The following is a 27757-nucleotide window of genomic DNA, read 5'->3' on the forward strand; positions in this document are numbered from 1 at the left end:
GAATGCCACCACCCCCTCGATCGTGAGGTTCTTGATATTTCATTAGTGTGCAGTGCTTAAATGCATGATGCCTGGTGAAGCAGTGATGCTGCTGCTGTCCCTGAAGACAGCTACTGTGTGGAAGACATTACAGAGCAGCTGAAATACACACAGAGGGAGCCAAAGTACCAAACACATTTCAAATATTGCTTACAAAAACAATTTCTACACTGTGAATCCATTTTCAGGAGTGTGATGCCAGAACCGTGGTAGTATTTCAACACAGCTGATGAAAGTAGTACTTTATTTTCATGGAACAAAGACGAGATCACTTACCTTTTCCGGTGATATGCAAGCACACCTCTTGATGTAAATAAGTCCAGGCTCAACTGTCCACTGATCTGTAGAACTAATCCTCAATGTTACCAACTGCTGGAGTCTGTGGGTAAGCTGGACACTGGCCCCTAATGCTCAGCTATAGCACCACCATTCACTCAATACACAGTACAGACAGAGACAAGCTCTTGTCATGATGCTAAAATCTCAGGAGCCTGAAAAAGGCAAGTATCCACTGTATTCTGCCAAGGGGGAAAACAGTCTTAACCATAGAGTCTGAGTCACACTATAAATAATATATGGAAATTCATGGTCCCAGTGTAAAGTGCTAACTACATGCAGGGGATGTCAAAAAACTGGAGAAAGTTGACATACTTGGTGTAAATTCCTGCTAGCCTACCAAAATTTCAGAAAAGGAAAGCAAGGAATTTATTCACTTTTAAAATGTGTCTTGAATTAAGGCCCATTTACACCTAGGATGATAACTATAAAGATATAGTTCTAAAAGTCGTTACAGAATGTGAAATACTCAATATTAAAGAATAGTAGAGTCCACACCACAGCTATAACTACAACGGCATAGAAACGATATCGTTGGAATCACTTTCAGAACGATTTTATTCAGCTGATGAACGATAGAAACATTGACAGCCAATCAATAGAACTATTACGAGCTCGAACATTTAAAGCGACGGACAAGTATACACCAAGAATAAACAGAACAATACTGTCCGCTGGTGTGGACGAAAATATCATTATAGTTATAGGTGTAAACGGGCCTTTATACACTATATCAAAAATAATTCCAATGGCTCAAAAGTTGGATGTGTCAACTATTTACCCAAAAATGAAATGTGTAGGCTATAGTTAACAATCCTTTGTCACTCCAAACCAGTCTGACTTTCTTCTGACTAAGCCCGTTTACGCCGGTATTAGGATGTGATTTGGTGGATCGGACCACAAATAGACGAGGGAGACACATTCCAGATTACATATGGTTTTAGCGGCATTTATACAACATCTTTTAACTAAAATAAAAAAACACGACAATGGTGTTTTGGGGGGCCTGAAGACGCAAACTTTTGAAAGCGGGTTTTAAAGTCAAGTTTTTGAAAACAACACCGTTATTGTCTCCATGTAAACTACAAAAACTCAAATTTGTGATAACGGTGACGTTATGCACATGTGTATTACATGTTCGGTCTATAGGCGCGGTTTCTTTACAAAATTACATAGCAAATTACTGCTTTTTGAAAACGTTGTCTTCTGTATACGAAAAACGCAAATGAAACATTTTTTGTTTTTGGTGCATTATTTTTATGTGTAAACATACCCTTAATCAGTCTCCTTTATTCACTTGAAATCACTTCTGTCCTGATTTCTTAGAGAGGAGGGTCTATGTGAGGGTAAATATATGGGCTTACGACAGAAATACACAGCAGCTGTTTTCATTTCAGCTCTGATAGCAGCAGGATCTTGCTGAACCCAGTAAGTGTGTGTTAGAAATCAGCAATGTTGAGAGAACTTTGTGTTTTATACATATTCTTCTCAAAGCAAACTTGGGTCTTCAGCCAACAAAGTTTAAATCCTGTCTAGCTAACGTGCTTCCCATAATGTTTAGGCATTAGGTCAGTAGCCAGAGATTAGGCATCTTTTGTGGCTGTTCAAAGGAATTTGATAACATAAGCATCTACACTATGAAAGCAACCTAGTCTAATGCATTTTTGACTACCTCTGGAAGAGTTTGAAAGTGGACAAGTTCAAAACGTTTTAGACCCCATTTACATGTAACCAAAACCATTTAGTTTTGTCCACTTGTGACCTGATCGACCAAAACATCTTAATACCAGGTGTAAATGGGGCCTAAAGGTGCGGCAACATTTACCGGTGATCTGTGAAATTTCACACAGTTGTCTTTAGTCAACCCTTGAGTCATCTGAACAAATTCTATTAAGGCAATTCTAAGAGGCATATGGAATCATGATGGGCCATTCCACTCATGTAGCCTACCTAAAATACGGAATGAACAACTAGTCAAAAGTTAATTCACTTTTTTTTTTTTTTTTTACTTTCTATTCATAGAATCGCGATTTCCAAAAAATCATCAAGAAATACAACTGTTCAACAAATCATCATATTGGAATGATTTCTGAAGGATCATGTGACACTGAATAGTAATTTAATGGCTGCTAAAAATTCAGCTTTGATCACAGGATCAGGAAATCACCCACACCCACCCCCATAAATTCTCCACATTGACCTCTTGATTTGAAAAGCGAAATTTTGCCTGTGTGACCATGCTTTAACACAAAGGCATGGAATATATTGTACATTTCCTATGGACTAATATTGGAGCTTTTTGATGAGCTTGAAAAATGCTTTCAACTATTTATTTGTGCAACTCAGAAGAAAATCATAGAGGTTTGGAATGACACAAGGGTGAGTAATTTTCATTGAATGACCCATCTCTTTAAATATGGTCTGAAGTTGATCAGTGATTTTTTCCTCCCTGACCCCTCTTCGCCCAGTGTGAATAAGGACTAAAAATGTAAGAAAAAAAATCCACCTTATTCTTCAACGCGGAAGCTATTTTCTGTGAATGTTCTGAGCCTTCACATTAATTTGCCGCTATAGAGAAACTACAAGAATAAAAAAATGCTGCAAATGGTAAAATAATTTTAAATTAAAATAATATAAGTAGTATCAGTTTGCAATATCAAGCAGCATAACAGCCAGTTTTTGTACAGCTAAAATAACTGAAAGTGGATGAGACCAGAAACCGACACATTCCAGTTGCAATGGCAGCGCCCGCTCTTACGTTAAAAATAAGGTGGATCGAAGTAAATTGTAGAGCTAAATTGATGGGGAAAAAGATTTTCTAATAATAATTCCTTAACTATCAAACAGACAAAATTCAAATGGTTTGATTGCAGGACTTGGCAGACTGTGAAATAATCATGCATTTTGCACTTACCAAGCCTGGAGGTGGTGTAGTGTTCTTGCAAAATGAGAAGCTAGTTAATTTTTATCTTTCTCTTCCTGCTAATATTCAAGACACTAGCTACAAAAGCTTCAGGTGGGAATTTGAAAACTCTTCCCATTCATTCAAGGCCAAAAGTATTTTAGAACGTGAAAATGCAGGAGAATATTCAGATTAATTCATTTCCTAATGCTTCTAAACAGCCCTACTGTCTTTGTTCAAACACTGAATACTCGAAATAATATTAGAAAACTGACTGGTTGGTTTAGAGTAGTCTTAAGAAAAATATTAGATTGTGTTTTTTGACAATGCATAGTAGTGATGCACGGATCGCGGTTATATCTGAGGATGCTGCGGTCAAGAAACAAAAGCATTCCAAAAGCTGCAGTTGGATGAAAAATAAATCAATGCGTTGATTTTAAAGACCTGGAACTCTCATTTCACAGTAAAACGCAAGATGATTCACTCTTACTTTCGTTTTCAACAATGTATATCTCTTCAGGGAAAACCAATCAAAGAAAACAATGTCTAGAGACCTCTTAGTGGTCATTATATAAAACAAAAGGAACCTACATGAGGCATTGCTTAACTTGACAGCTTTAACTAAAAAATAAAGTGAATATTCTGAAGTCCGTTTTCCAACAATGATGGAAGCAATTTTTTGTAAAGTCTTTTCATTTAATCATCAACTAATTTCACGATCAAAGACCACAATGGGAGAGAGAGCGGCATCAGCACTGGTAATATAATTTAGTCTCGCTATTATTAATGAAGTCAACTGTGTGTTCAGGATGCAACTCTGAAAATTGTTTCTTCAAGCTGACACAAATGAAACTTCACTGAGCTACTTGAAACGCATGAAGAGACCAGCAATAACAGAGTTTGCACATGCATCACCGTCATCGTGCAATGTGTGGAATTTTTAAAAGGGCTTTATATACTTCATAGCTCCGAAATGTATACCATTGACGTTGTTTTTCCCCCCCTCAAAGCTAAATGGATCAAATAGCGGAAAAAGCTGTCAGTAACTATTGTGTGCGATGCGCTGCTCATGCTTTGAGAGCTGCACGGTTTCATTGCTTTATCTGAATTAAATGCACATCTCTCACTTTTGCTCATGTACCAGCAATTACCCCTCCGTGTGTCCTATAGGTTGCCGACCCCTAATTTACGCGATTATAGAAATATAATTTCTGCAAAGAATAACTTTTGCTTTAAATAAATGTTGATTTAAAAGCAGCCTCCTTCAGTGTTAATGTTACCATATCATCACGCTTAAGGTAATTGTAATTTAACGATTGGCTGCGGATATATAAAACAGAGAAAATACATAGGTTTGCGGTGGATTTAATAACAGTGGATTCGAGTGACGTTAGAGCTGATCCGCGCATCTCTAATGCATAGCAATTTGAAAGCAATTCATCTTTCTCAAAGCTTACAAATTTAAGTATTATGCAAATGTGAATTTATGACTCAAACAAGACAAAACAAAATCTCCAAACTGCCTAAATTAAGGGCAATCCTTCGCAGTTCTCATATGGTTCATCACTTGTTTCTTGAAATCAGTTTCTGCAATTTGATGGTTTGATTAGCTTCATAAGAAGTTAAGACCTTTTAATCCCATACTCAGTTTGAATTACTCAAAGATCATCTCATTGAACCAACATTACCTAAAATAAAAAAAGAAACAGGTATGTCAAAAAATATCTTCATCCTCAATGCAGTCAAGGAAATGTAGTCTAAACTGAAAAAGTTGCTCAAAAGGGACCAGATAATAGAACAACTTCAATATCAGAAATAATAATAGTTGCTATGCTACAACTATGGACTACAATATTTTAATTCTAAAATTATGAATTATGGCCGGATTAAAGGTCATAAGTTAAAACAATTTAAGAACAGTCTTACAAACTCCTTGGAGTTTATATTGTGTAATTCTTGAAAAATTCCAAAGTTCTCAAATATTTAAGAATTGTATATTTTTAATTTTTTCTCAGGTCTCTCAAGTAATAATCGGCTATAATTAATCTTAATTGGTTTAGACTTAATGCGGTATAAAGCGTGCCGGTGGTCAGCTTCAGCGCATGCAGCTCAAACAGCAATGCATGATTAATAATAACTACGATTGGGACTGTCATATTACATATCATTATATGGAACAATATTGTTATAAAACGTTATGAATTCTTTGGATTTGCTGTGTTTTAGCGTGTTGCTCCAGGACAAGCACATCCACAACAGGAGTTACACATTCTGACTAGCACGTAACTTTGCTCAAACTTGTGTATTCACTTCATTGTGTGTAGATATAATTTGTAATGTTTATTTTGTATATATCTGATTAACCTCATTTAGGTTGTTTCGTTGAGTTAAAATAACCCGCTAGCAAAAGCTCTTCAGTTTACCGATGTTCATTCAGCACATACAGCTCAAACAGCAATGCATGACTAATAACTACGATTGGGGCTGACATATTATAATGAGAAAACTGAGAACAATGAGAATTGTTGCGAATTCATTGGGTTTAGTTGCCATGTTTCAGTGCATTGTTACAGAAGCATCCACAACAGGAGTTATACATTCTGACTAGCACGCATCTGAGGCGGTTTTGTTGACACGTTGTAGGCTATTGGTTGTTTGATTACATAACTAATTTAATTAAATGATCAATCACATCGACTCAATTTACAATTCTACTAGCCCTTTATTAGGCTAAAATCCTTCTTATTCATTTGGTGGGGAACATGTTTTGATCAGAATTTGCATTTACGGTCATGCAGTTGGCTATTTGCCACTGATGTAGACGCATATTGCAATATTAACGTTTAATCTATTAATTAATTTAAACGATGATCGATCATGGAAACTTGTGTATATTGACATCCCTGATGCATCCATTTTGATTGTGTAATCAATCGAGCCAATAACAATTCAGTCAATTGACTCGAGCGTCTCACGCTGGCCTCAGGTAGTTTTTATAGTCAAGCCCTGGAATGATATGTGTGTGTGTGTGTGCGCGGTCTTACCTTTGGGGATTTAAGACAAGTAGAAGTTATCTTAACTTTAAGAGTTTGTTCAAATGACTTTAAGACCTTTTTTCCCCCAGATGTTTTTTGTATCTATGAAACTATGAAAAGATTTATCAAATGTTTCATGAATTCTGGCCAAGAACTTTAAAATTAATACCAACACTCTAAATTTGGGACACAAAGATGTAAGGTGGCACACTAATAATTGTAATGAAGCAAAATAAACTTGGTTGTTTCAAATTGGACAAACAAGCCAACATGGATTTGGTCAATGATAAATAAATGATTACATACCATAATGTCAAATTTTGTAGTGGATTAGGCTCACATATTCATTCTGCCCAAAATCAGATGACCTAGAGCAAAAGAGGTGACAAACTGACATGAACTGACCAAGCATGGTCTGTTTAACACATGGTGCTTCAGAGGTAAAACTCAAAGAAATAGACGTAACATACAGGGTGTGGTCAATGATGACTTGTGTACTTGCTACCAAGTGTCTTGAACAAAGCTCTTGAAGTTTTAATGCCTCGACCCTCACAATCTTTGGTAAATCCAGCGTTAAGTTCTTCCCTTGAAGTGCTCATTGAAGAAGCCTGGGAAATAGTAAATATTTCCAGGTAGGCTGACAAAAACCTAAGCATCCTGAAAATTAAAAGCCAGCCAATCAGACTAGAGCCTGGTATTTTAAAAAAAACTCCAGCCATTTTGTGAGCATTATGCATTAGACAGCTGGTGAACAGTCCATGGGCATGCCGTATGAGGCTTAGATTAATAGTGGATAAATGGCTAAAATCCAAAAGAGTTCCAAACTCGAAGATACTTCGGAAGTCACGAACAAACCTGTTAAGGAAAAAAATTTATAGAAATCCAACACAATAGACAATACATTTTACCACAATGTATCTTGTAATATCTGTAAGTGAAGTTACCTTTTTCCAGCTCCAATCTTGATCAAGCCATGTGATTTAAACAAGCGGCAACCTCTCTGTCTCTCTCTTGAAACCAACACTGAAGTGAATTAAACTGCAATTCATCGCCTTGCCGCTTGAGGCTGGCAGCAAAAGTGAGTCAAATCTGTATCTCCCCCATGTTAAAATGCCCAACTTTACCACAGAAAAAAATATGTTTACAGCCTGGTGTCCTAAGTTGTTTTGGTCTATACAGCTAATTTTGCCCTTCATGACAACTGTGAGGGGGGGGGGGGGGGGGGGATGTTTTTTAGAACTCATCTGTTTAAATTATATTAAGCCTTAAAATGCTGCATAATCAAGGGCGTGGCCACTTGAGTGACAGGTGGATTGCCGCTGCTGTTACTAGCCGTTTGTCTGCTCTGTTAGCCATCATGTCACCTCAGCTGATTCCAGCTGCTGAACTTGTCATCTCTGCCATGTTTGTACTTTTTTTGGGGTTATTTCATTAAGTTTATTACACGCCGCCCTTATAGCTTCGCCCACACTGTTGGATTCCATCGTTGTAGAGTATCAAGAGAACAACCAGCGCTGTTCTTCAGTTGTTTTCCTCTGTGAACATGCACTCATGGATGTCTGACAATATCGTTGCTTTTTGGAGTTCAGATTTAAAAACGTCTAAGATATAGAGGCCACACTCGTTCTGCGGTGCCGTTGATCTTACGGAGCAGATAGACTATAGTACGCTTATTTAACTTTTTAGTGTTCAATAAAAAGTACCGTCAGATGAAATCCTGCAGGTGTCAGTGCTTTCTCTTCGTCCCTTAAATGAGCGTGGATTTCTAGTGCATTACTTGAACTTCTTAGGTAATATCTATCAGAATTGAAAATGGACTGAATAAAGCTCTCTACGAACTTGACGTGCTATGCCGCGCTGACTGACATGTATGCGCATGAATCACTGTCACACACAAGCTCAGAGCAAATATTGTAAGTTACTGCATGAGAATAATAATGCATCACAATACACATAGTCTCACGGTTAGTTATGTCTTTTAACTATTATAGTATTTCAAAGGGCAAAAACATGAACTTTAACTATTGGCTTTAGGTCTACTTCAAGTCAGCTGTCACTTTAGCACGAGCACATTATCTTAGCCGGAGCAAACTCGATCACGTCGAGCTAGGCAGGCGTAGTTTCAGCATCCAGGCACCTCAACTCCACGTCCCGCCTTTTTGCCCATTTTCGTTTATCCGGGAGTGATGCACTGTGACGCGCTTCCAAGATGGCGAAGAGTGACTCCGCCCACTTTAGGCTTCAAAAACACTCTTCAGAAACCTACGGGTGACGTCATGGACACTACGTCCATATTTTTTTTACAGTCTATGGATTTAAAATACAAAATGTTACATTAAATGTTCACTAGCAACACAATGTCATCTCATTTTGCACATGGCGTTCAAATTAAGAAATATTTGTTTTAATAATTATAGTACCATTACATTTTTGTAGAAAGAAATAATGTAGAAGAAATCAAGCTAATTGGTAGCTGTGCCCTTGCTCCAAAAGGCAATAACAAAAGAGTGACTTGTAAATGACCAACGGCAAGGGTCATGAATAAGGACTTTTTACACAGAAAACTGGTCAACTTAACAAATGCCCAACATATAGGTCTCACATCATGCAAAGTGAAATTAAATTAATTTAGCAATTATATTAGTAACTTTTAGATATAAATTTAATAGTGAGATAATTGCCAAATTAATTGCTTCTGTCTCCAGCTTTGTCAGCAGCAGAACATGTTAGAAGAAAAGCTTGACAGTGTCAACAGTTAATTGGTGGAGAAGACAATATAAATTGGTATATCACTTATTCCAAAAGATAACAGCTTTGAGGGATGTTAATGCCAAAGTGTTTCTCTCCCAAAAAATATAATTTTAAATTATTCAGTGATATTACAATATAGAAGTCAAGCTTTAATATGAAAAATGCAACGTTATAATTATTTTAATAGAGAATTATTAACTGTTATAACTGACCTAGAGAGGTCAGTCTTTACAAAGATTAGAAAGGTCCAAACTATTTCTAGAAACCGTGTTACCCACAACGTAATCCTTGCTTGTTTATTTTGATTTGTAGGTTGCATTATAATATTTTGCTCATCGTTTCCAAGCTAACCCGCAATTGGGCCTTACTCCAATGCTTACTAATGGCTGCCATTAAGGTGTTGCAAATTTACAGAATTAACATTCTATGCAGCACCTCTCAAATAATACATAGACATGGAGGGTAAAGCAAAGCAAGCAATTTCATTGTCTTGGCCCATTGAAAAATGCTACCAACTATGCAAACTGATTTTGTTTTGACTGTCAAAACGAAATACAATGGAGTGGATACTACACATCAAGCAAAATTCAACAATTTAAACTGCTTTCAAGCATAAATGTGTAGCAATATTTTGAAATCTTTATTTTGAGTCATCCATTGTAACTAGAAAAGGATAAAATGGTAGAAATTAAATCACAACAAGTAACATGCTACTTGGTGAACAAGTATCTGTGTCCCTGTAACCGCTGCACAATTAGTCGACTTTTACTAGTTCTACTTGTATAATAACTAGGGCTGGGTGATTTTTTTGCTATATATAAAAATATCCTGCAAATGTTGTTCTCCAAACAATGTAGAAATTGAAGGCTATGAAAAAATATACAGGGGATGTATCCATGTAGGCTAGGCTGTAAATTGTGCAAAATAAGTTTAAAATATAAGTATTACGTTCTAAAATTGCTTCTTAAAGTAATTTAAATCAAATAATTGTTAATCTAAAAAAAATATTAAATAAAAGCACAGACTAATGTTAATTGGTAAGAAGTTGAAAGGAACATTCATCTTATAGTAATTATATTACATTTGTTTTACCCATTACAATAGTCCCTTTACAGTTACTACTTGCCTGTACCATATGTAACATTTTAAAGAGTCTAAAAAATATCGTTGTAAAATGTATCTAAAATATTTCAGAATTATTGCAAGATTTAAAAAAGACAGTAAAATGTTAATTTCCCAAAAACAGCAATCACTATGGTTATATCAAAACATTGATCGGTATATTGGACATTCATGCACACACCGGTGCTCGTTCAGAGAAGTGAAGACTTTCTTGCGGTCAGGATAAGCCTTAATGCAAAACAGAAATACTTGTGTAACTTTCTAACTTTCGTCGTGTAGTGAGGAAAACATCTCGAACATCAGAGCAACTTAATATGAAGCATATCTCAGGTTTAAGACAAATTGGATCATGCTCTTTCCCACAGCAGCTCCCTCTCAGAATAAATGGTAATGTCTTATCACATAAGACTTTTTGTGAAAATATATCTATATACACCTTACAAAGTCTATACAACACCCAGACCTAATAAGATCATGTCAAATCATAAAATGTTATAGTTTAATGACAGTAGTATACTTTTTAAATGGATACTTGTAAATCATGTAAACAAAATCTGATTTGTGAATTAATGTTAAATTAAATTAATGTTTGTGAAAGTTAGATTGCCATCCAAAAACTCAGATTAGTTTGCTTCTCCAATCCCTTTTAGTTTTATAACTTAACAGGCATTGCTTATGAATCAACTGTCCGCACATGCCAGGCATTAATGATTTGTTCCAAAATGTAAATTTAATCAATGTTTTCCCATTCTTCCGTAAAGAAATTGAAGTGCAACAAATATTAATCAGAAGAGTTCCATTCAAGTTTCAAAGGATTCTGTCAAGAGCCGAAATGTTGTATGTCCATGACATTTTATATATATTGAAGAAAAAAAAACAGATTAAAAAAAGACAGTAAAATGTTAATTTCCCAAAAAAAGCAATCACTATGGTTATATCAAAACATTGATGAAGGTGGGTGTACACTGGAAAAATGGTTTTAATAATTTTTTTCCTCAATACCACTTGGTGACACTAGTGGCATCAAAGTGACATACTCATCCAAAATAATCCAATTAAACTATAAGTAGAAGCAAAAAACAATCCAAAATAATCCAATTAAACTATAGGTAGAATCAAAAAACAAACAAAAAAAACAATCAAAATACTGGTTTGCCAGTATAAACTTAAGGGAAAAAAACAAACTTTTCAAAATAATTAATAGAATACATTTGTCTGCGATTGTGATCCAGTTAACCTTTTTGTCTTAAAAAAAAAAAAACTAATTTATGATTGAAATCAATGCAATATTGTGTTCTTGCTGTAGAACCAATCTGGGGTCTAATTTGTAAACAAATGAAACCAGGTCATCTTGTTCAAACTATAATTCCAAATAATAAAAGAAAAGTAAATTGATACACCAGCAATCAATATTTAACTTAATAGCCAAGTTGTTCTATGTCAATGCTAAATCTACACTTAACTATAATATTAAAATATCTAGGGCTGCCCCCTAATAGTCAACTAATTGTATTACTCTGTTAGTCGCAAAAAACCAACAAAAAAAACCCCACAGAAAGCATTTGCAAGTAGTACATGCAAGTAGTAGCTACTTTACATGGTTGCTCACTTTAACGTTAACCTAGATAAATGTGCGCTATTATTAGGCGCATATCCAAGTCCTTGTGCGAAGTGTGAAAGCTCAAGTATTAGCGCGCTTACTACATGCCTCTCACTTGCATTTATTCCTGATAACAGTGGAAATAACTTACAATTATTTCAAACAAAATTTTGAACTTTTTTTGTTTTAATTTTTTATTTTCAACTTAATCAAACAAAATGTTGTGCTTTTTTAAAATAAAGGGGGAAAAAAATGTGCTTTCTGTCCTCTCGGTTTTACGTGAACTGGAGCGTGTCACAAAAATTTACCAAAACTCAGTATATAGGCTAAATGCATCACAGACACATATATATATATATATATATATACATATATATATATATATATATATATATATATATATATATATATATATATATATATATATAGAAAGCTTGAAATGTCTACTTTTAAAACGAACCAATTCAAATTGAAACCAAATACCTGAAATATAATCTGTATGAAAGGTGCATTTCTCTCTAAAGGTGCATCCAGCCACTAAACTGCAGAGATGGCGAGTCAGCATAGTTAATCTCATCTTTACAGATTACAGGGACTTAGAAAACACTAGTTTATTAATAAATTAAAATATATTGTAGCTATGAGCACGAAATAGGCTATATATTAAACCTAGGCCTAAATATTAAATGCTCAGTATATACTTACATAGAAAAGCCAGATTAGTCAACCAATGCTTAATGAACGACTACTAGTCGATTAGAAAAATCTTAAGTCGGGGGCAGCCCTAAAGGTTTCATTAAGTACAACTCCAAGCAACAACCTTTAAGATGAAGAAAATGTCCTATATGCCCATGGGTGTATGATGTGTCAGGTGTTAAGAGGCCTGACACATCACAAAATTAAACATTGTGCCAACAACACCTGAATGGGGTTTGGGAGAACCAACTGCACTCTTTATTGAAAATGTACATGTAGTATTTTAAATGTTAATGGCACAGAACACAGCCATAGAAAGATCAGAACAAATTTACAATATTCACCAGCATAACACAAGTAACATGACAAGATAAAGACTAATTAGAAAGTGGATTACATGTTAGCAGCACTAAGCCAGTGCTGACTTCAATGGTTTTATTAAACCTATTAAGAATACAAAATAAAAATGGGACGAAAAAGATCTTGCCACAAATGGGATGAGTTTTCAGGCTAAAATTGCAAGAAAATTCTTTAAACTTAAATACATCAATTGTGACTCCAGAATTGAGCCTCTGGAATTCCACATACAAACTTTGCTTTTTAAGTGCCAGATCAGAAGCGAGGCTTCTTGGCAGCTCCATCATATTCCTCACGGACCCTGCCAAATCCTGGGTTTCCAGCACCCATGCCCCTTGGACCACCGGGCCCACCTTGTGGGAAACGCTCATTGCGCTACACAGACCGTTTTCAGTTATGTATCAGTTGGGGATTTAGTTTTGTAGAAATTATGGAGTTTACATCCATGGGAATGGGAGAAAAGCAATAAAGGGTAGTAACGAGTTCCATGAGTTCATATTTTGAGCAAAAGTATTATTTAAGTGGGATCCAAGGAAAACAATCGGCGAAACAGTTCCAACACGCAGATCCACAGGTGCCAGAGGTGACATAGGAAAAGGAAGAGAGGGTAATGTATTCATTAGTCAAATACCATTACATTGCATTCCAATAGCGCTGCTAAGATAAAAAACTGCAGGATTTAAATGCTAGATCGAAGCAGAATTGTCTCAAAGTTGAGCTTACTGTTTGATACCCTAAAGTTAAGATTATGGCAAAGGGGTTTGTACTTCATTAATAGACAAGAATCATCCTATCCCAATGGGGAATTACAAAGTACTACATTATGAATAGAAAATCATATTTAATCAAAATTATTTTAAAACTTTCTAAAAATTCATTGGGGAACATATGCGTTAAGTATTTACAGTAGTTTTACTTATTTATACAAATCGCATTTGAAAGTTTTTTACATTCAAATATCTGATTTCAGAATTTTTTTAATGCTATGTTTGTAAACTATTTAGCCATCACAGTTCAATTTGAGACATTTTTCTTATATTTATTGTAATTATGATGTTCATCAGATATAGGCTAAGACACTTGTCAGCATTTGTGATGGTTAATTGGATAAAATGGAGGCAGTGCCTGAATAAGCAAGCAGCATTTTCCCATTTTATCTTTTTTCAAGGGTCAACTGAAAAGTTTAGCCCATGGAGACTAACACAAAAAGTGATGCATTGAATCGAAATGTTACCGATCATAATTCGTTTAATACTGTGAAAGCATAGGGTTGTTAAAGTTTTATATTAAACATTGCTACAGCACATTGACAATCTGCAAAAAGAACTGCCACTTGTTGCAAGTTTGTTTTTTTCCTCTTCAAAAATGGTTGACCGCATAGACAACATGAAACTAATTGCAAACCATTTTTGTTCTGTAAAGCAACATTTCTAAGCCAAACAATATTCAACATAGAAAAAAAAATTCTAAGGCAGGACTTTTCTATTCTCTATACTATTATAGAGTTATACTATTACTCTCATACTATTCTCCTAGTATGGAGATTCTCCTCATAAAACGCAACCAGCACTCATAGGCCTAAATTTAGGTGATGTTGGTGACATCATCCAACAAAGACAATAGTTTGAGGTGGAGCAAGTTATAAAAATTTTTTAAATAAAAAAGCACAAAAAAAGTAACTTGCATTGAAGAAAGTACATGGGGGCCATTTTGATTTCAAGTTGATTTTAAAAGTTAAAAATATGAGATTCTCACCTACTAAAAGTTAATTCGGGTATAAAACTAAACATTTTAAGACAAAATACTTGCCTTCAGACACTTAAAAAGATCATACAGTTTCAAAACAGAATAAACCCTCTTTCTGCTTTGCTAATTGCAATTTCCAGGGGTGAGTTCCACTTTTGTTCAAACCACTATTGACTTTTATAATCTGACAACAGGATGAAATCATGCTCATAAGGTTTCACTTACAGATTCTACTCCTTAAATATCTCTTTGAAACGTGGAGATATTTTATTCCTACTTGCGGAATCATATCGGACGGAAAACCCAATTCCCCCATTTCTAGCAACTCTGCCTGTTAACTGGGGAATCAAAAGGTTCAGCTATAAAAATACTGAAGTGAAAGTAGCACACAGGCAACAAGTCCAACAATTTGTAAAGCACTGGCCTTCCTGCTGAATTACTTTCCTGCAACACAGAGCTTCTCAGCAAAAGCTTGGGCAAGAAACATGTAACAGAAATTCACAGGTCTGTGATATGTATCATAGGGGTGTGCAATATATCATCTACGATAATATAGGCTAGTAATTGTTGTTTTAACGATGTGCATGTGCCATTGAGTAGGTCCCTCACTTTACAAAAACCAACAAAAACATAGCTAGGGAGCAAACTGCATGATGAAACCATATCAATTGAGGCTAGACTGTGCGTGCGTATATAGAGGGCATGCTCTCACTTCGTGATTTACTCAATACAGGGGCATTTTAATAGTGTATTTGTCTTTTAGGCTATATTTATATCATGATATAGCTTAGTTAAGCAAATCACATGAAGAATGCAGTGTTCCCACCACCTACTGGTGATTTAGTTAGTCATATCAATGTTTTATTTTTAAAACAACATTATTTTTTCATTTTCAACTGTAAAGTGCAATTGTCATCCCTAAGCAGCATTAAACAGTGTGTAAATTAGGGATGGGCATTTCAAGCAAAAATAATATTCGAAGATCGCTGGGTATTATTCGAAAATCGCACCCCTCCACCACATGCACGCACACATGCATGTATAGGCTACACACCAGAGCATGTGAGCAAAGCGGAGCGGGGTGTGACGCTAAAGTTAAAAAAAATTAAAACATACATTTCATATTTATGTTTAATATGTTTTTTTTATTTCATCTATGTTGATTATATGAAAAGGGAACCGCATGAGTTGAGTAAGATAGGATCATAAGATGTCCAGTCCAATATATCAAAACATTTGGAATGGGTCAGACGTGATTTTGACCACTTAAGTTTTGTATTAAGCCTTTCTTTAAAGTGAATTTCATTTAGTATAAATTGTATCTTCATTTTAATCAATGTTTCATTAATATATTGCCTGAATTAATAAATAAGCAGCAAATATAGTAGACAATATAACCAGGACACAAAGGCCCCAGCGCGTGAACTTGAGCGCGTCTCAAATGCCAACTTTACATTTGCAGCCGACACTGACAGAAAACACTAGTTTATTAATAAACAACTCAAATGTTTCATGCATAATCATCACTTTTGCCGTTTTTTGTGGCAAGCTTTATGCGTGTGTTGAGATGCGGAATAGGCAATATATTACGAAAACGCTCATTATGGTTTAGCATTCTCTCCCATATATAGGTTAGTATATATATTTATCTGAGTAATGAAATCAATACATGTATGAGATTAGATTAATGGCTTAAATTAACTACTACTAGTTGACTAGAAAAAAGAAAAGAAAAAAACTTTAGTCATGCACAGGCAGCCCTACTTATTTCACATTTTTATAACCAGCATGTCACAAAGGGCGTTCTGAGAGAGCAGCACGTAATCTTCAGAAATGCACTCTCCGCTCTGGAGGAAATATTACCACTCCGCTCACGTGCTTTGATGTGAGACAATGTGCATCATCTTCTGTTGTTTGAGAATTGACTAACAGATTTTAGATGTATTATTGGCATCGACACCCTCTGGTTACATGAACGTGTCACCGCATCAGAACCAAAAACATGGGGATTTTTTATAGACAATAAATTGCACAACCTATTTGATATTCTATAATACAATCAACAAATCGAATATTCTAAAATCGTGAATCATCCCTAGTGTAAATACATCTAAATGCCACTTCAGATGCAACATCTGTGTTTCCTTTTTAGTTGATACCGAGTTCATTTGATTGATAACCTAGTTTATTTGACAGGGCCCTTTAGTGTCTTAATCTAATTTAATATTCATCAAATGTAATGCTTATACGAAAAATTAATTTGTCACTGCTGCGAACAGACCACTGCACAGAACATAAAAAATAACAAACACTTTAGGACTCAGCAGTCCACGGCAGTCCTAAATCTGCCAAGGTACCATCACAACACACTAAGCAAAGTCGTTATTAACAAAATCCTATGAAATATTGAGATATTTTGTAGGGCTGGGTATTGACACAAATTTCACAATTCGATTTCGATTCACAAGCTTGCAATTCGATTCGATTTCGATTCGATTCAATATTGATTATTTTGGATACAGGTACAATACATGGCAAATTTTCTCAAGGAAAACAAATCTCTTAACCAATGCTGTAAACTATGGGAGTCAGTTGTATCATTAAAATGGTTTCATTAGCCTACTATAGCCTAATATTAAAGGTAAAGATTTACTGATTTGTATACAAACAATTACACTTTTATGTATTTTTCTAATAATAAAGTTATATGAAATATAAATATTTAAATGGTGGCTGTCATAAAAACTTGCCAGATTTATTCAAACATGCATTAAATATTGAAAAACATAAAATAATTATAAAATAACATAAAATGCATATGTAATATGGTGCATATATTTAGCAAAATGCTCCTCTCTAGAGTTAATTTTTCTAGCTGACTAACGAGTTCATGGTCACTGGATATGGTTTTTCTGAGTTAAATGTGACGTTACATGACATTGTTTACAAGCTGTTTCACTGACGTCTTTCCTCGGTTGAAACAATGATTGAGTGATTCCATGTGACAACAAGGATTTCGATAAGTTATACTCTATCTTTTAACACACTTTCAGATGCTCATTCATGTTTATTTCACGCTGTAACTGGTAATATTAAGGCGGAAGAGAAGATTATGTGTGCTCGGCGCTGCTGCTTCCCTTGAGCTGCGCCAGAGCGATCTCACGCCACAGCGCCAAAACGGTATTTATGTTTTTGAATTTCGTAAGAAAATGGACGTAATTTGAAATCTGAGACTTTGTTTCATATCAATAGTAACAAAGCACAAAGATTATTGCGTTTATTGGATGGGATGCGCGCTACAATGTTCCATTCATTCATCAACTGAAAACAGGATGACTAATCGATTCTTGGGATTTAAGAATCGATATCGGTTCGTAAAAATGAGAATCGATTAAAATCGAGAAATCGATATTTTTTACCCAGCCCTAATATTTTGTCAATATCGCACACCCCTAAATGATGGTCTTAAAAGGTTTAAATGGTAGGTTTCATAGTGTAGCTAGTAGCTACATAATACAAACTGCTGTTGTACTTGTTTTGAGACCTAAATGCTTAAACTCTTTAATTAAAATTGTAGAAATATCCAAAGCACACCAGAAAAAAAACTTATCTCTTGACAATTAGAGAATGTGTGCCATGTTTAAGCAGACACCTTATTTTCTTTACAGCAAATGTGGGTCAAACCCAACTCCAATTTCACCATCCAATGAATGCCAACCAGGACACCTCCAACCAGCTACTCAAAAGCTCAGCCACAGTCACTGTAACTTAATTTCATCTTCATTTTATGATTAAGTTGCTCAAGTTTATCTGCACTAAATGCCCAGTCTCTCAAAATTACCAAAAAGAGCTCGAAGCATGGAAATAGCATTTCCATGCGATTACCCTTGCAGCACTGACATGACTTTGACATTGATTTGCAACAGTAAAAAAAAAAGAAAAAAGAAAAGTTTCACAACAAAAACGGGCACAGCATTTTATAGGGTATTGTTCCACCACATACGGTTTCACCAACCAGGACTTGTGTTTGAAAAGATGGCACATTGCTAATTCAAAGGCTACACGTCAAACAGAGCGCAAACATGCCTGTCTTTATTTGCAATTTAGACAGGACTTACAAGTACATGTTGCAAGCAGGTGTATAAAAAATCATTGGCCTTAGTGCAGACAGACTAGCAAAGCAACAAGAGAAGGAACCTGTGAGGGGAGCTGAGCTTGAGTGCTGACAACTTCTGCCACTAGCTGGAGGGACTATAATAAAATCACAACAGGGATCGAAAACACAATTCCCACTGACGGATCTACAAATAATCCATCCACACCTAACTTGTAAACCTTCAAGCACAAAATGGCCTCAGTTCCTATGAACCACAATAGCTCAACTCAAAGATTAGCACGCATTCAATACACACACATACTCCCGCCACATTCACTCCAGCTTTCAACTCAAGAATACATTACCATTTCGTTGGACGCCATGCCCCCTGGTGCTGATCCCCCCATTCCTTGGTGTCCTTCAAAATTCATTCCTGCCAATGGGAACTTCTGGCCAGGTGACCCAAACTGCATATCTGTTTATATTTTTAAAAAGGCATACATTAGTTTCATTAAACCTTAAAGATTTGCAAATATTTCACAGCAATTAAGTTTAAGTACCACAACCTGAAGGCAAATATCTATAAAATAACTAAAAAATAAATATCAATCATAGGGAAGGATGCATGTGGTAGATTGTGCAACAGGTTTTTCGGCAATGTTTTGATCATGTTGATAATTTAGAGGCCCTGGAAATAGGCCATTGCAGATTTAACAGTTTGATTCTGATTCTCAAGTTCACAGTTCGATTTGGATTCAATTCGATTCGACTTATTTGGATAAATCAGGTACAGTATATGGCAAATTCTCTCAAAGAAAAAAACAAAACATGGGAGTCAGTTGGTATTAATGTTCATTCATTATTGTGTGCTATAACTTGGTAGTAAACGTGGAAGTAATCAGTGTCATGCCACGTCACATTAAAAAGTGCAAAAACAGTATTTATTGTTTGAATTTTTGAACTTTTTCATATAAAAAGTAACAAAGCTTATTGAGATTTATTTGATGCGAGGCGTGCTACAATGTTCTGATCATTTATCAATTGAAACCAGCATAGACCAAAGATCGATTCTTTAATCCCAATAATTTATATCGGTTCATAAAAATGAGAACAGATTAAAATTTAGAAATCAATATTTTACCCAGTCCTAGTATCAAATATACTATCATCATATCTATTGAGGTCCAATATGCTTGGTTTTATCTGTGGTTATAACCTAAATGTATGGTACAGTTTTTACTAGGGCTGTCATGAATCCTCAATTAAATTTAAGTATTTGATTTTAAAAAATCCTCGATTGCAATTTAACCCGTCGAGTAAAAATACCGGAAATACCATTGATTCCACGGACGAGAATTCATAAACTGCAGTCCGTTTTCCAAGGCTGCACGATGTATTAGAACAGTTAAAAAAACAACAACAACACGATAGCAAAGGGGTATTGTGAAATAGCAACGGCTGCAATTCAATTAAATAAATGCATGTCCTGAGGGTTTAATATATGCACTTTATTTACATGCGTGTAGGTTACGCGGGTCTCAGAACAGCTTCTTGCACAGTAAATGTTGCTCCATATGAACTGTTATTTACATGCGTGGAGCACGTCTCAAACTATCTCTGCATATGCTGAAAGTTTGGGTTACTTATAATGTTCATTTGGGAACGCAACGTTCGCTATTTCATCAGTTTTGCAAGGAAAATCATTTATAAACCTATGCCAACACAGGAGAATATGTAAGTGTTTCTAAATATGTGAACTGTTGTTCATCGCAATTTTAAAGCAAGTTTAAAACCTTGCTCGGAGTTTGAATGTTTTCATGTCCACAGCTTGCCCACTTGTTTAAGAAATTACAGTGGCTGTAGCATTTCTATCATAAAGTAGGCAAATGTAAAAGAATAGGTAAAAATTTGAATTAAAATGTAATTTGGCCATTATTAAACAACGATTTATTCTACTGTAAAGTGTAACAAAGCTGTCGGTCGCCTCTGCAGGCATTTGCTATAATACACAATTGTTTATATTGTGTATATTACCGTAAAACTTCAAATAATAGCAGTCTCAAATAGACGCCTGTCTCTTTTACACGCCTGGTGTGGCGACAGGTTTGGGTAAATAAAGGCCGGTCTCAAATAGAGGCAGGGTCTGTTTTTTAGTTTCGGGTTGTATTTAATCTTCTAAAACCCGTGAGATCGTCCGCTTTTTGGCGGCCGCCAAAGCAAATTTGTGTCCCGCCAAAGCCTTTTTTGATCTGTGAGTGATGTAATAGAATGACTGCTGCGCTTGACAGGGCGCAAAATAGCAGAGAGAGAGCGCCCCGGCCACACTCACGTCTTCAAACAACACGAGTGCTGTCTTAATCTCTCTCCCTCGCGCATATTAATCAACATCATTTGACAAGATAGTAAAAGGTCGGAAGACCGCAGTTTCACGTGGAGCATTTGGAGATTTTTAGAGATTAGAGACTTTAGGAACAACATCCCAATGAACAACATCTCAACACTAAATTATAAAGGCATGTCTCATAGAGACGCCTGTCTCAAATACAAGCCGGTGCAGTTTGACGATTTGGGAAAATATGCATTTTTGTTTATGCATTTGCATCCCAACTCAAGCAATATTATTTACTTATATGCATTCAATTAATGCTGGTGCTCACAGGGTGCCCACACCTTGGTTAACTTCAAATTCAAGTACCATTGAAGGACTTTCCGGGTCTAATACCCTCAAATTCAAGGACTTAATGTGGGGACACATTTGTTGTGTCCAACAACAAACGTTGAGTGAACATCGTAGTAGTTTCATGCGCGTGTGAACGTCATGGCAATGTACAACACAAAGTACCTCACACGGGAAACACTTAACGTACTGTTCAAATGTGCATAACTAACGTAAATCAGATAAGCTAGAATGCATAGGCCACAAAGTGTTGACGAAATAACACATTAACGAACTGGAGGGAATAATATGAATTTTTTTCCAGAAAACTTCTTGCATAAAATAAATTCAAGCACTTTCAAGGACTTTTATCTATGTAGGGATGGGAATTGATACGATTTTATCAATATCAATGCCACTGACAATTCTGCCTATCGATCCGATTCTTAAATTACTCATTCTTTCAGTTAAACATGTGCCCTGTCACAAGCGCAGCATTTCATCTACATTACTCACCGATCAAATAAGACTTTGGCGGGACAAAAATTCGCTTTGGCGGGCGCTAAAAAAATTCAATGCAGGAAAAACCCTGTTGTTGCAAACAGGAAACAGCATAACTTGTCTCATTTAGTAAAATAAAGCCAAGATTTAGATCGTCTTTTCCACTCCATGTTTACCTCCTCTGCTCAAATCGCTTTGACATCATGACGAACAGATGCGAATAGGACGCGCGCTATGATGCCCGATAAAGGACAAAAGGGAAAGTTGGGAGTTCGCGGTCTGTATATTATGACTGGGACTCGGAGCAGGAGCATCGATAAGAGGAATCGTTAACGTCGAGGGCATACAATATTGATGTTTCGTAAAACTTAGAACCGGTTCTCGAGTGGAACCGGTTTTCAATTCCGATCCCTATATCTATGTATGTTTATTTTCAAAAACTTTCCAGGGCCTTGAATTTTTTTTTCTTCAGACTCACAAACTTTCAAGAACCCGTGGGAACCCTGTGCTTATTCATGATCAATTTTGTTAATCTTACATGAGTTACATAGGTTTCCTTACATGATACTGGCATACCTTTTAATCAAGAGAAAATGTAATTTTTGTTTTTTTTTTACATAGATGTGTGTGTAACCATTGCATGTATTGAAAACAGATTTTCTACCTTTATTGTTTTTATAATGTAAAACTCATATATTGCCATTTGTGCTTCTCTCTCTCTCTGATGTTTCAAAGCTAATCAACAAATGCTGTGCGAAGCAACTTGGGAATAATGATTTCTTTCTGCAGTCAAGGTAGAGTTTAGGGAGTCACATGAGATTTTCTTCAAAAACATCCGGTGGGTATGCATATTATGGGATGTCGTTGAACCGGAAAATGTACTTGTATGATAAAAGTAGAAGGCCTTATGATAATCTGCTTATTTGTTTATCCAATCAACTTTGAAAGACTTTGTTCAATGAAAAATGTATACGTATGATTTGACTGAATTAATACTGTTTTGCTTGGAGCTCTCTAGTTATGTTTTGGCTTAAGAGAGACTAACCGGAATTTCAATTTTCAGAAATAAATTTGGCTCGATATTTTTACTATTGAGTGGCCTGACTTTAATCTTATAGGTGAATTTCCACCACACTAATACTACGACGGTCAACTTAAGCTTCTGCCAAATGTGCATTTCTAAGAGACAAAGCATGTAGTATTAATATTGCAGACTGCACTACAAACTGTGTCGAAGGCGCACGTAAAAGTCAGGCAACACAAACCTGTGTCATGATTTGAAACCGTATCACCTGTTATAACATGCAAAAACTAAGAAATTAATTTTTCTATTAAGATATTTATTTTTGTTAAGGAAAAATGACTGGAAAAAGTGTAAAGAATTCAAAAAACGAGAAATCGAGTAGTTTAAAACCAAAATTAAATGTCAGGTTTGTACAAACTTTCACTTAAGAGCAAAAATATGCCTTTAAAAGATTGTAGGTTTATCATGACAATTATAGTTAGTGACTGATGTGAAAAATTAACATGATCACCCAGCCCTACAATACAGCAGGCTTTATGTGGTTAATAGACAATGGAGTGTTGGAATACTGAATTTCTAGACAGTGAACCACAGAGGAATGCTAAAAATATTTAATTGTTCATTACACTTGTTATCCATATATATATATATATATATATATATATATATATATATATATATATATATATTCTTTAATTATATCAGCAAACAGCATGTTCATTTTATGAGGTTTCAGACCTATAATGCATCTTACCAGTCAACCCCAGGCCTCCACTAGAATTCATTCTCATCTCCCTGTCTCGCTGTAAAAAAAGGGGGGAAAATTGTTTTATTTAAAAGGATTCAACAAATATGGCATTTAAATGCTAAGAGCTTTCTAACTGCATTACTTACATTATCCATGAAGCCACCCATTCTGTAAGACTCATCACGTTTACGCCTCATCTGTTCTTCAAGTTCCCTCTGCCGCATCATCTCCTCCTCTCTCCTACGGCGTTCCTCTTCCTGCCTGTGGGTGAGAACAATCACTCAGTTAACTACTATCACAGCAAGGGTTTTCAGCAGCACAATACACAACATCAGACATACCGGAGTTGCATCTCTTTACGTTTCTGCATCTCTTGACTGTGCATTTCTTCCATCCGACGAAGTTCCTCTTGACGTCTAAGCAGGTCTTTTAAAACAAAATGAACCCCACAAACAATTATTCATCCCATAATCTTACTTTAAAAAAAAACAATGCAGGAAAAATGCCAAAAACAAATAAACAGATTCAAGAGACAATACTCACCCTGTCTGAGCATGTTCGCTTGATGCTCATGATAGGCATCTTCCATCTCCCCTTCCAGCTTCTCACGGGCCTCACGTATGTTTTTCTCCACTTGCTGCCTCTGTTGTTTCTCCATCTCATCAAGTGACTTCCATCGCTGGGAGTATTCAAACTCAAAGGTGCCAGGACGGGCAAAACGAGGAGGCTGATCTCGCTCTCTGAGGACAAATCAAAGCCAATTAACAAATGTATCTATGATTATGACCAATACACCATACAAGATATTAACTGCTAGTCTCAAGAGACTTTGATTCTAGTCACAGAATGTAAAATAAACATGATTATTTGGAACTTACTTCTGATAACTGGGGTTCTTCTGTGCAAGCTTCTCTGGCAAACCATCCTCATCATCGTACTGCTCTAACAATTCAACCACAATCGGACGGGGTGATCTATAAAAATAATAAAATGATGTAAAGACATTTTCTACAAGTCTATCCAGTAAAAAGAATGACCATTTTATGAGACCATAGGGTGTTTGTACATATTATAATAACTTACGCCGTGAGAAGGAACACTCCATCACTGATACGATCAATAGCCTTCCGTGCAGCTGGTTTGGAAGAAAACTCAACAATGCCCTTTCCCGTTGAGCGCCCACGGTCATCTACAATAACTACAGCCCTCTCCACCACTCCAAACTGAGAGAAGGCCTCTTCCAGCAGCTCATTGGACACAAATGGAGATAAGTTGCGCACAGAAAGTGCAGCAGAATGAGTGGCAAAACGAACTCTGAGAGGCCTGCCTTTCATCGGAATATCATCCAGCTCAGCTTTTGCAACCTCTGCCAAAGCACGGGATTCCTTGAAATAAATAAGACTAAATTAATTTATGCATATTTAAAAATACTTACTATACACCTACAATGAATGAATTATAACTCTCACCAGCCTGATGAATCCAAAACCTTTGCTTTGATTGATAAAAATCTCACTGGGTTCCCCATACTTTGCAAACAATTTCCTGAATTCGGCTTCAGTGATGTCGTTCGGTAGGTTCCCAATAAACAGACGGCAACGTTGAGTGTAGGTTTTCTCCCCAGGCTTGCGCAGCAAAGATAGCGTGGCCTTCAATTCCTAAATCCAAAAATCAAACAATAATCCAAATATGCTGGTAAACCAATCGTGGGCCTAAATTTGAGCGTCAGATTGCAAATCAATGTTACTTCACAATGCGTGCGAACGGTCTCATCTACAATACAAAACGTGAGCTAAATTTATCAAAACAACTAAGTTAGGCCACACGAAAACAAAAATCAATAGCAAAACGCGTTTTTAATGTTCGTAGAGCGCAATAAACGTCAAAACAAATAACATTCAATGCACTTTATACAGACAGAGCCACCGAAACAGCGGGGGGGCAGTAACGTTAGCGAGTCCAACCTTTGTTTAAGAGTCTACAAAATGGCGGATCTAACTCTGTACCCCGTACTACTGAAAATGCGTTTTAAAATGATAACTTCGTAAATTTAATGTACACAAATCCCTCATATCACTAAAAACGACTATTTTACGTTTTTCCAAGAATAAAGTTATTTTACCTGAGGCTGGGAGCCGTCGTTGCTCGTTGTAACGTTAACGTTACTCTGTTGTTGCTGTGGTAGCATCTTTTCCGGTTGTTTCTGCATGGGAACAGGCTGTTTTTGACCATTCCCCAATCCAACTTTTGGTTGGTTCTTTCTGAGATGGTTCTGTGGGGAACCGAGATCTGGGGTTTTCGCGATATTCTGTGGCGGTGGAGGCTGGATCTGCGGTGGAGACTGGATCTTCTGTGGCGGTGGAGACTGGATCTTCTGTGGCGGTGGAGACTGGATCTGCGGTGGTGGAGACTGGATCTGCGGTGGTGGAGACTGGATCTTCGGCGGAGCGGCGATGGCGTTCTGTTGTGGCGAAGGGCCTTTGTTGTTGCTCTGCTGGGCCAGACCAGGGCCTTGCGCCGGAGGTGACTGAACCACTGGCTTGTTCTGATTGGATTCCTGCGGCTTCTGTGTTATGGAGGCCTGGTTTCCCTGATTTGGCTTAAACCCGCCACCCATATGGTGTCCTCGGTTTTGATAAGGATGCTGGTTTTGATTTCGAAAGTTAGGGTTTCCCATCCCACCACGCATTCCCATTCCCATTCCTCCGCGGCCTCGGTGCTGGAATCCTCCACGGTTACGGGAACGGTCACGAGACATTTTCTCACAAGCGGGCAGCAAAAACCGTTAAAAAAACCTTTCGAGAGTAATAGAATAGGTTAAATAGCGCACTATATTCAAAACTAACGATAAGATGCCGACGAGGACTGATAACCGGCTCTCTACACGCTGGCTTTGTAAAATGGCCGTTGGTTGCGTGAGAAGATCGTAGAAATGGGAGGAATGACGTGCTCAAGAGCCTCCGCCCCAAGTCAGATCCTACGGTCCAAATGGTTAATGGCGCGCTCTAGTGGAGCTCGTGAGTTCCACCATTACTGAGTGCACTAAAAAGTAGGCTACTTGGCTTTTTGGCACATGGAGCTTTTTTTTTAAACCATATACTGTATATCCTAACAGTTTTTTGTAGGGTATATATTTCGAGGTAGCCTACTTTTTATCGGACGATGGTAAACTACCCAAATATAGGCTACTATGAGTAAAAGCAATTCCCTTGTGGAAAACAAGTAGCTTACGCTTCATTAAACTCAACATTGAATGATTTGGCTTTTAGTCTGAATATGTTAGCCTTGCTGTTATAAGATATAGTGTGCTCCAAAACAATGACAAAGTTCAAGTCAAGTCAACTTTATTTATATATCGCTTTTTACAATGTAGATCGTTTCAAAGCAGCTTTACAGAGATAACAGTAAAATAATGTTGTAATAATATTGTTAAATATAAAATTAAATGGCCCCAACTAAGCAAGCCAAAAGCCAATGGCGACAAAGGTGAAAAAGGCACAGTGGCAAGGAAGATAGAAAGATAGAAAAGATAGAAAGATAGAAGATAAGCAATCAAAACTTATAGTCTCCCACTTCTGCCAATATGGATCAATGATTTTGATGTCATCACTCTGCACTTCAGCTTCTCCTCAGTTTTTCTGTCCAATGAAATGCTGTCTAGAATCTAAAGTGTCCCGGCCCCTACATTATAAATAGATGCTGAAGGTGCAGCTAAAAGTAACTTCTTCATACATTTACTATTTTCTACATGGTGAATGGCACATAGTGCACTAGGGGATAGGGAGCAATTCATACAGTGTAAATATGATTTTCATTGGGGCTAATGAAGTGTGGTTTCACGTTAGTGTCAGGCGAACCGCCGCAGCTCCGGTCCAGAGACACGATAGCACAGAGCGAATCATGCGTGAGTCGGCTCAGGCCAGAAAATGTATCGGACCCATTTGAATACTGCAGAATGCTATTGAAAGCAATATGGAGAAGATTAGAAGGAAACTGGGGCTTTACCTAGCTCAATGGCTCTGGCTGAGCTGTGATAGACTATACGTTATTGGCTATTTTAAAAAAAGTGGGAGGAGCTGTTTGATATGTCAGCCATGTCTTCCTGTTTCAGTGGAAATAGAGCACTGAATAATGCTGTGCGTTTCAAG

The 27757-nt window shown here is 36.5% G+C and overlaps 1 protein-coding gene across 5 annotated transcripts in view; it reads right to left on the reverse strand.

Moving 5' to 3' along the window:
* sfpq (splicing factor proline/glutamine-rich) overlaps window positions 1–26552 on the reverse strand; it is a 30746-nt gene extending 4194 nt beyond the window's left edge. Inside the window, exons 1-11 of one of the 5 annotated variants that reach the window (XM_077196086.1) lie at window positions 26058–26505; window positions 25732–25967; window positions 25079–25267; window positions 24693–24994; window positions 24488–24583; window positions 24153–24349; window positions 23951–24035; window positions 23756–23870; window positions 23616–23664; window positions 19046–19155; window positions 12712–13213 (exon numbers count right to left, since the gene is read on the reverse strand). In XM_077196086.1, coding sequence (XP_077052201.1) covers window positions 13094–13213; window positions 19046–19155; window positions 23616–23664; window positions 23756–23870; window positions 23951–24035; window positions 24153–24349; window positions 24488–24583; window positions 24693–24994; window positions 25079–25267; window positions 25732–25967; window positions 26058–26367 — 1809 coding nt within the window. In that variant the 5' untranslated portion in view covers window positions 26368–26505 and the 3' untranslated portion in view covers window positions 12712–13093. Of the gene's footprint in view, window positions 1–2365; window positions 6681–12711; window positions 13214–19045; window positions 19156–23615; window positions 23665–23755; window positions 23871–23950; window positions 24036–24152; window positions 24350–24487; window positions 24584–24692; window positions 24995–25078; window positions 25268–25731 lie in introns of those variants that run through there. The other 4 variants (XM_077196085.1, XM_077196087.1, XM_077196084.1 and 1 more) reach the window with 4 other exon arrangements.
* Window positions 26553–27757: the final 1205 nt, after the last annotated feature.

The sequence above is a fragment of the Siphateles boraxobius genome, unplaced genomic scaffold (assembly GCF_051911475.1).
Source record: "Siphateles boraxobius isolate OS27281-9 unplaced genomic scaffold, OSU_SipBor_1 35, whole genome shotgun sequence".
NCBI lineage: Eukaryota > Metazoa > Chordata > Actinopteri > Cypriniformes > Leuciscidae > Siphateles > Siphateles boraxobius.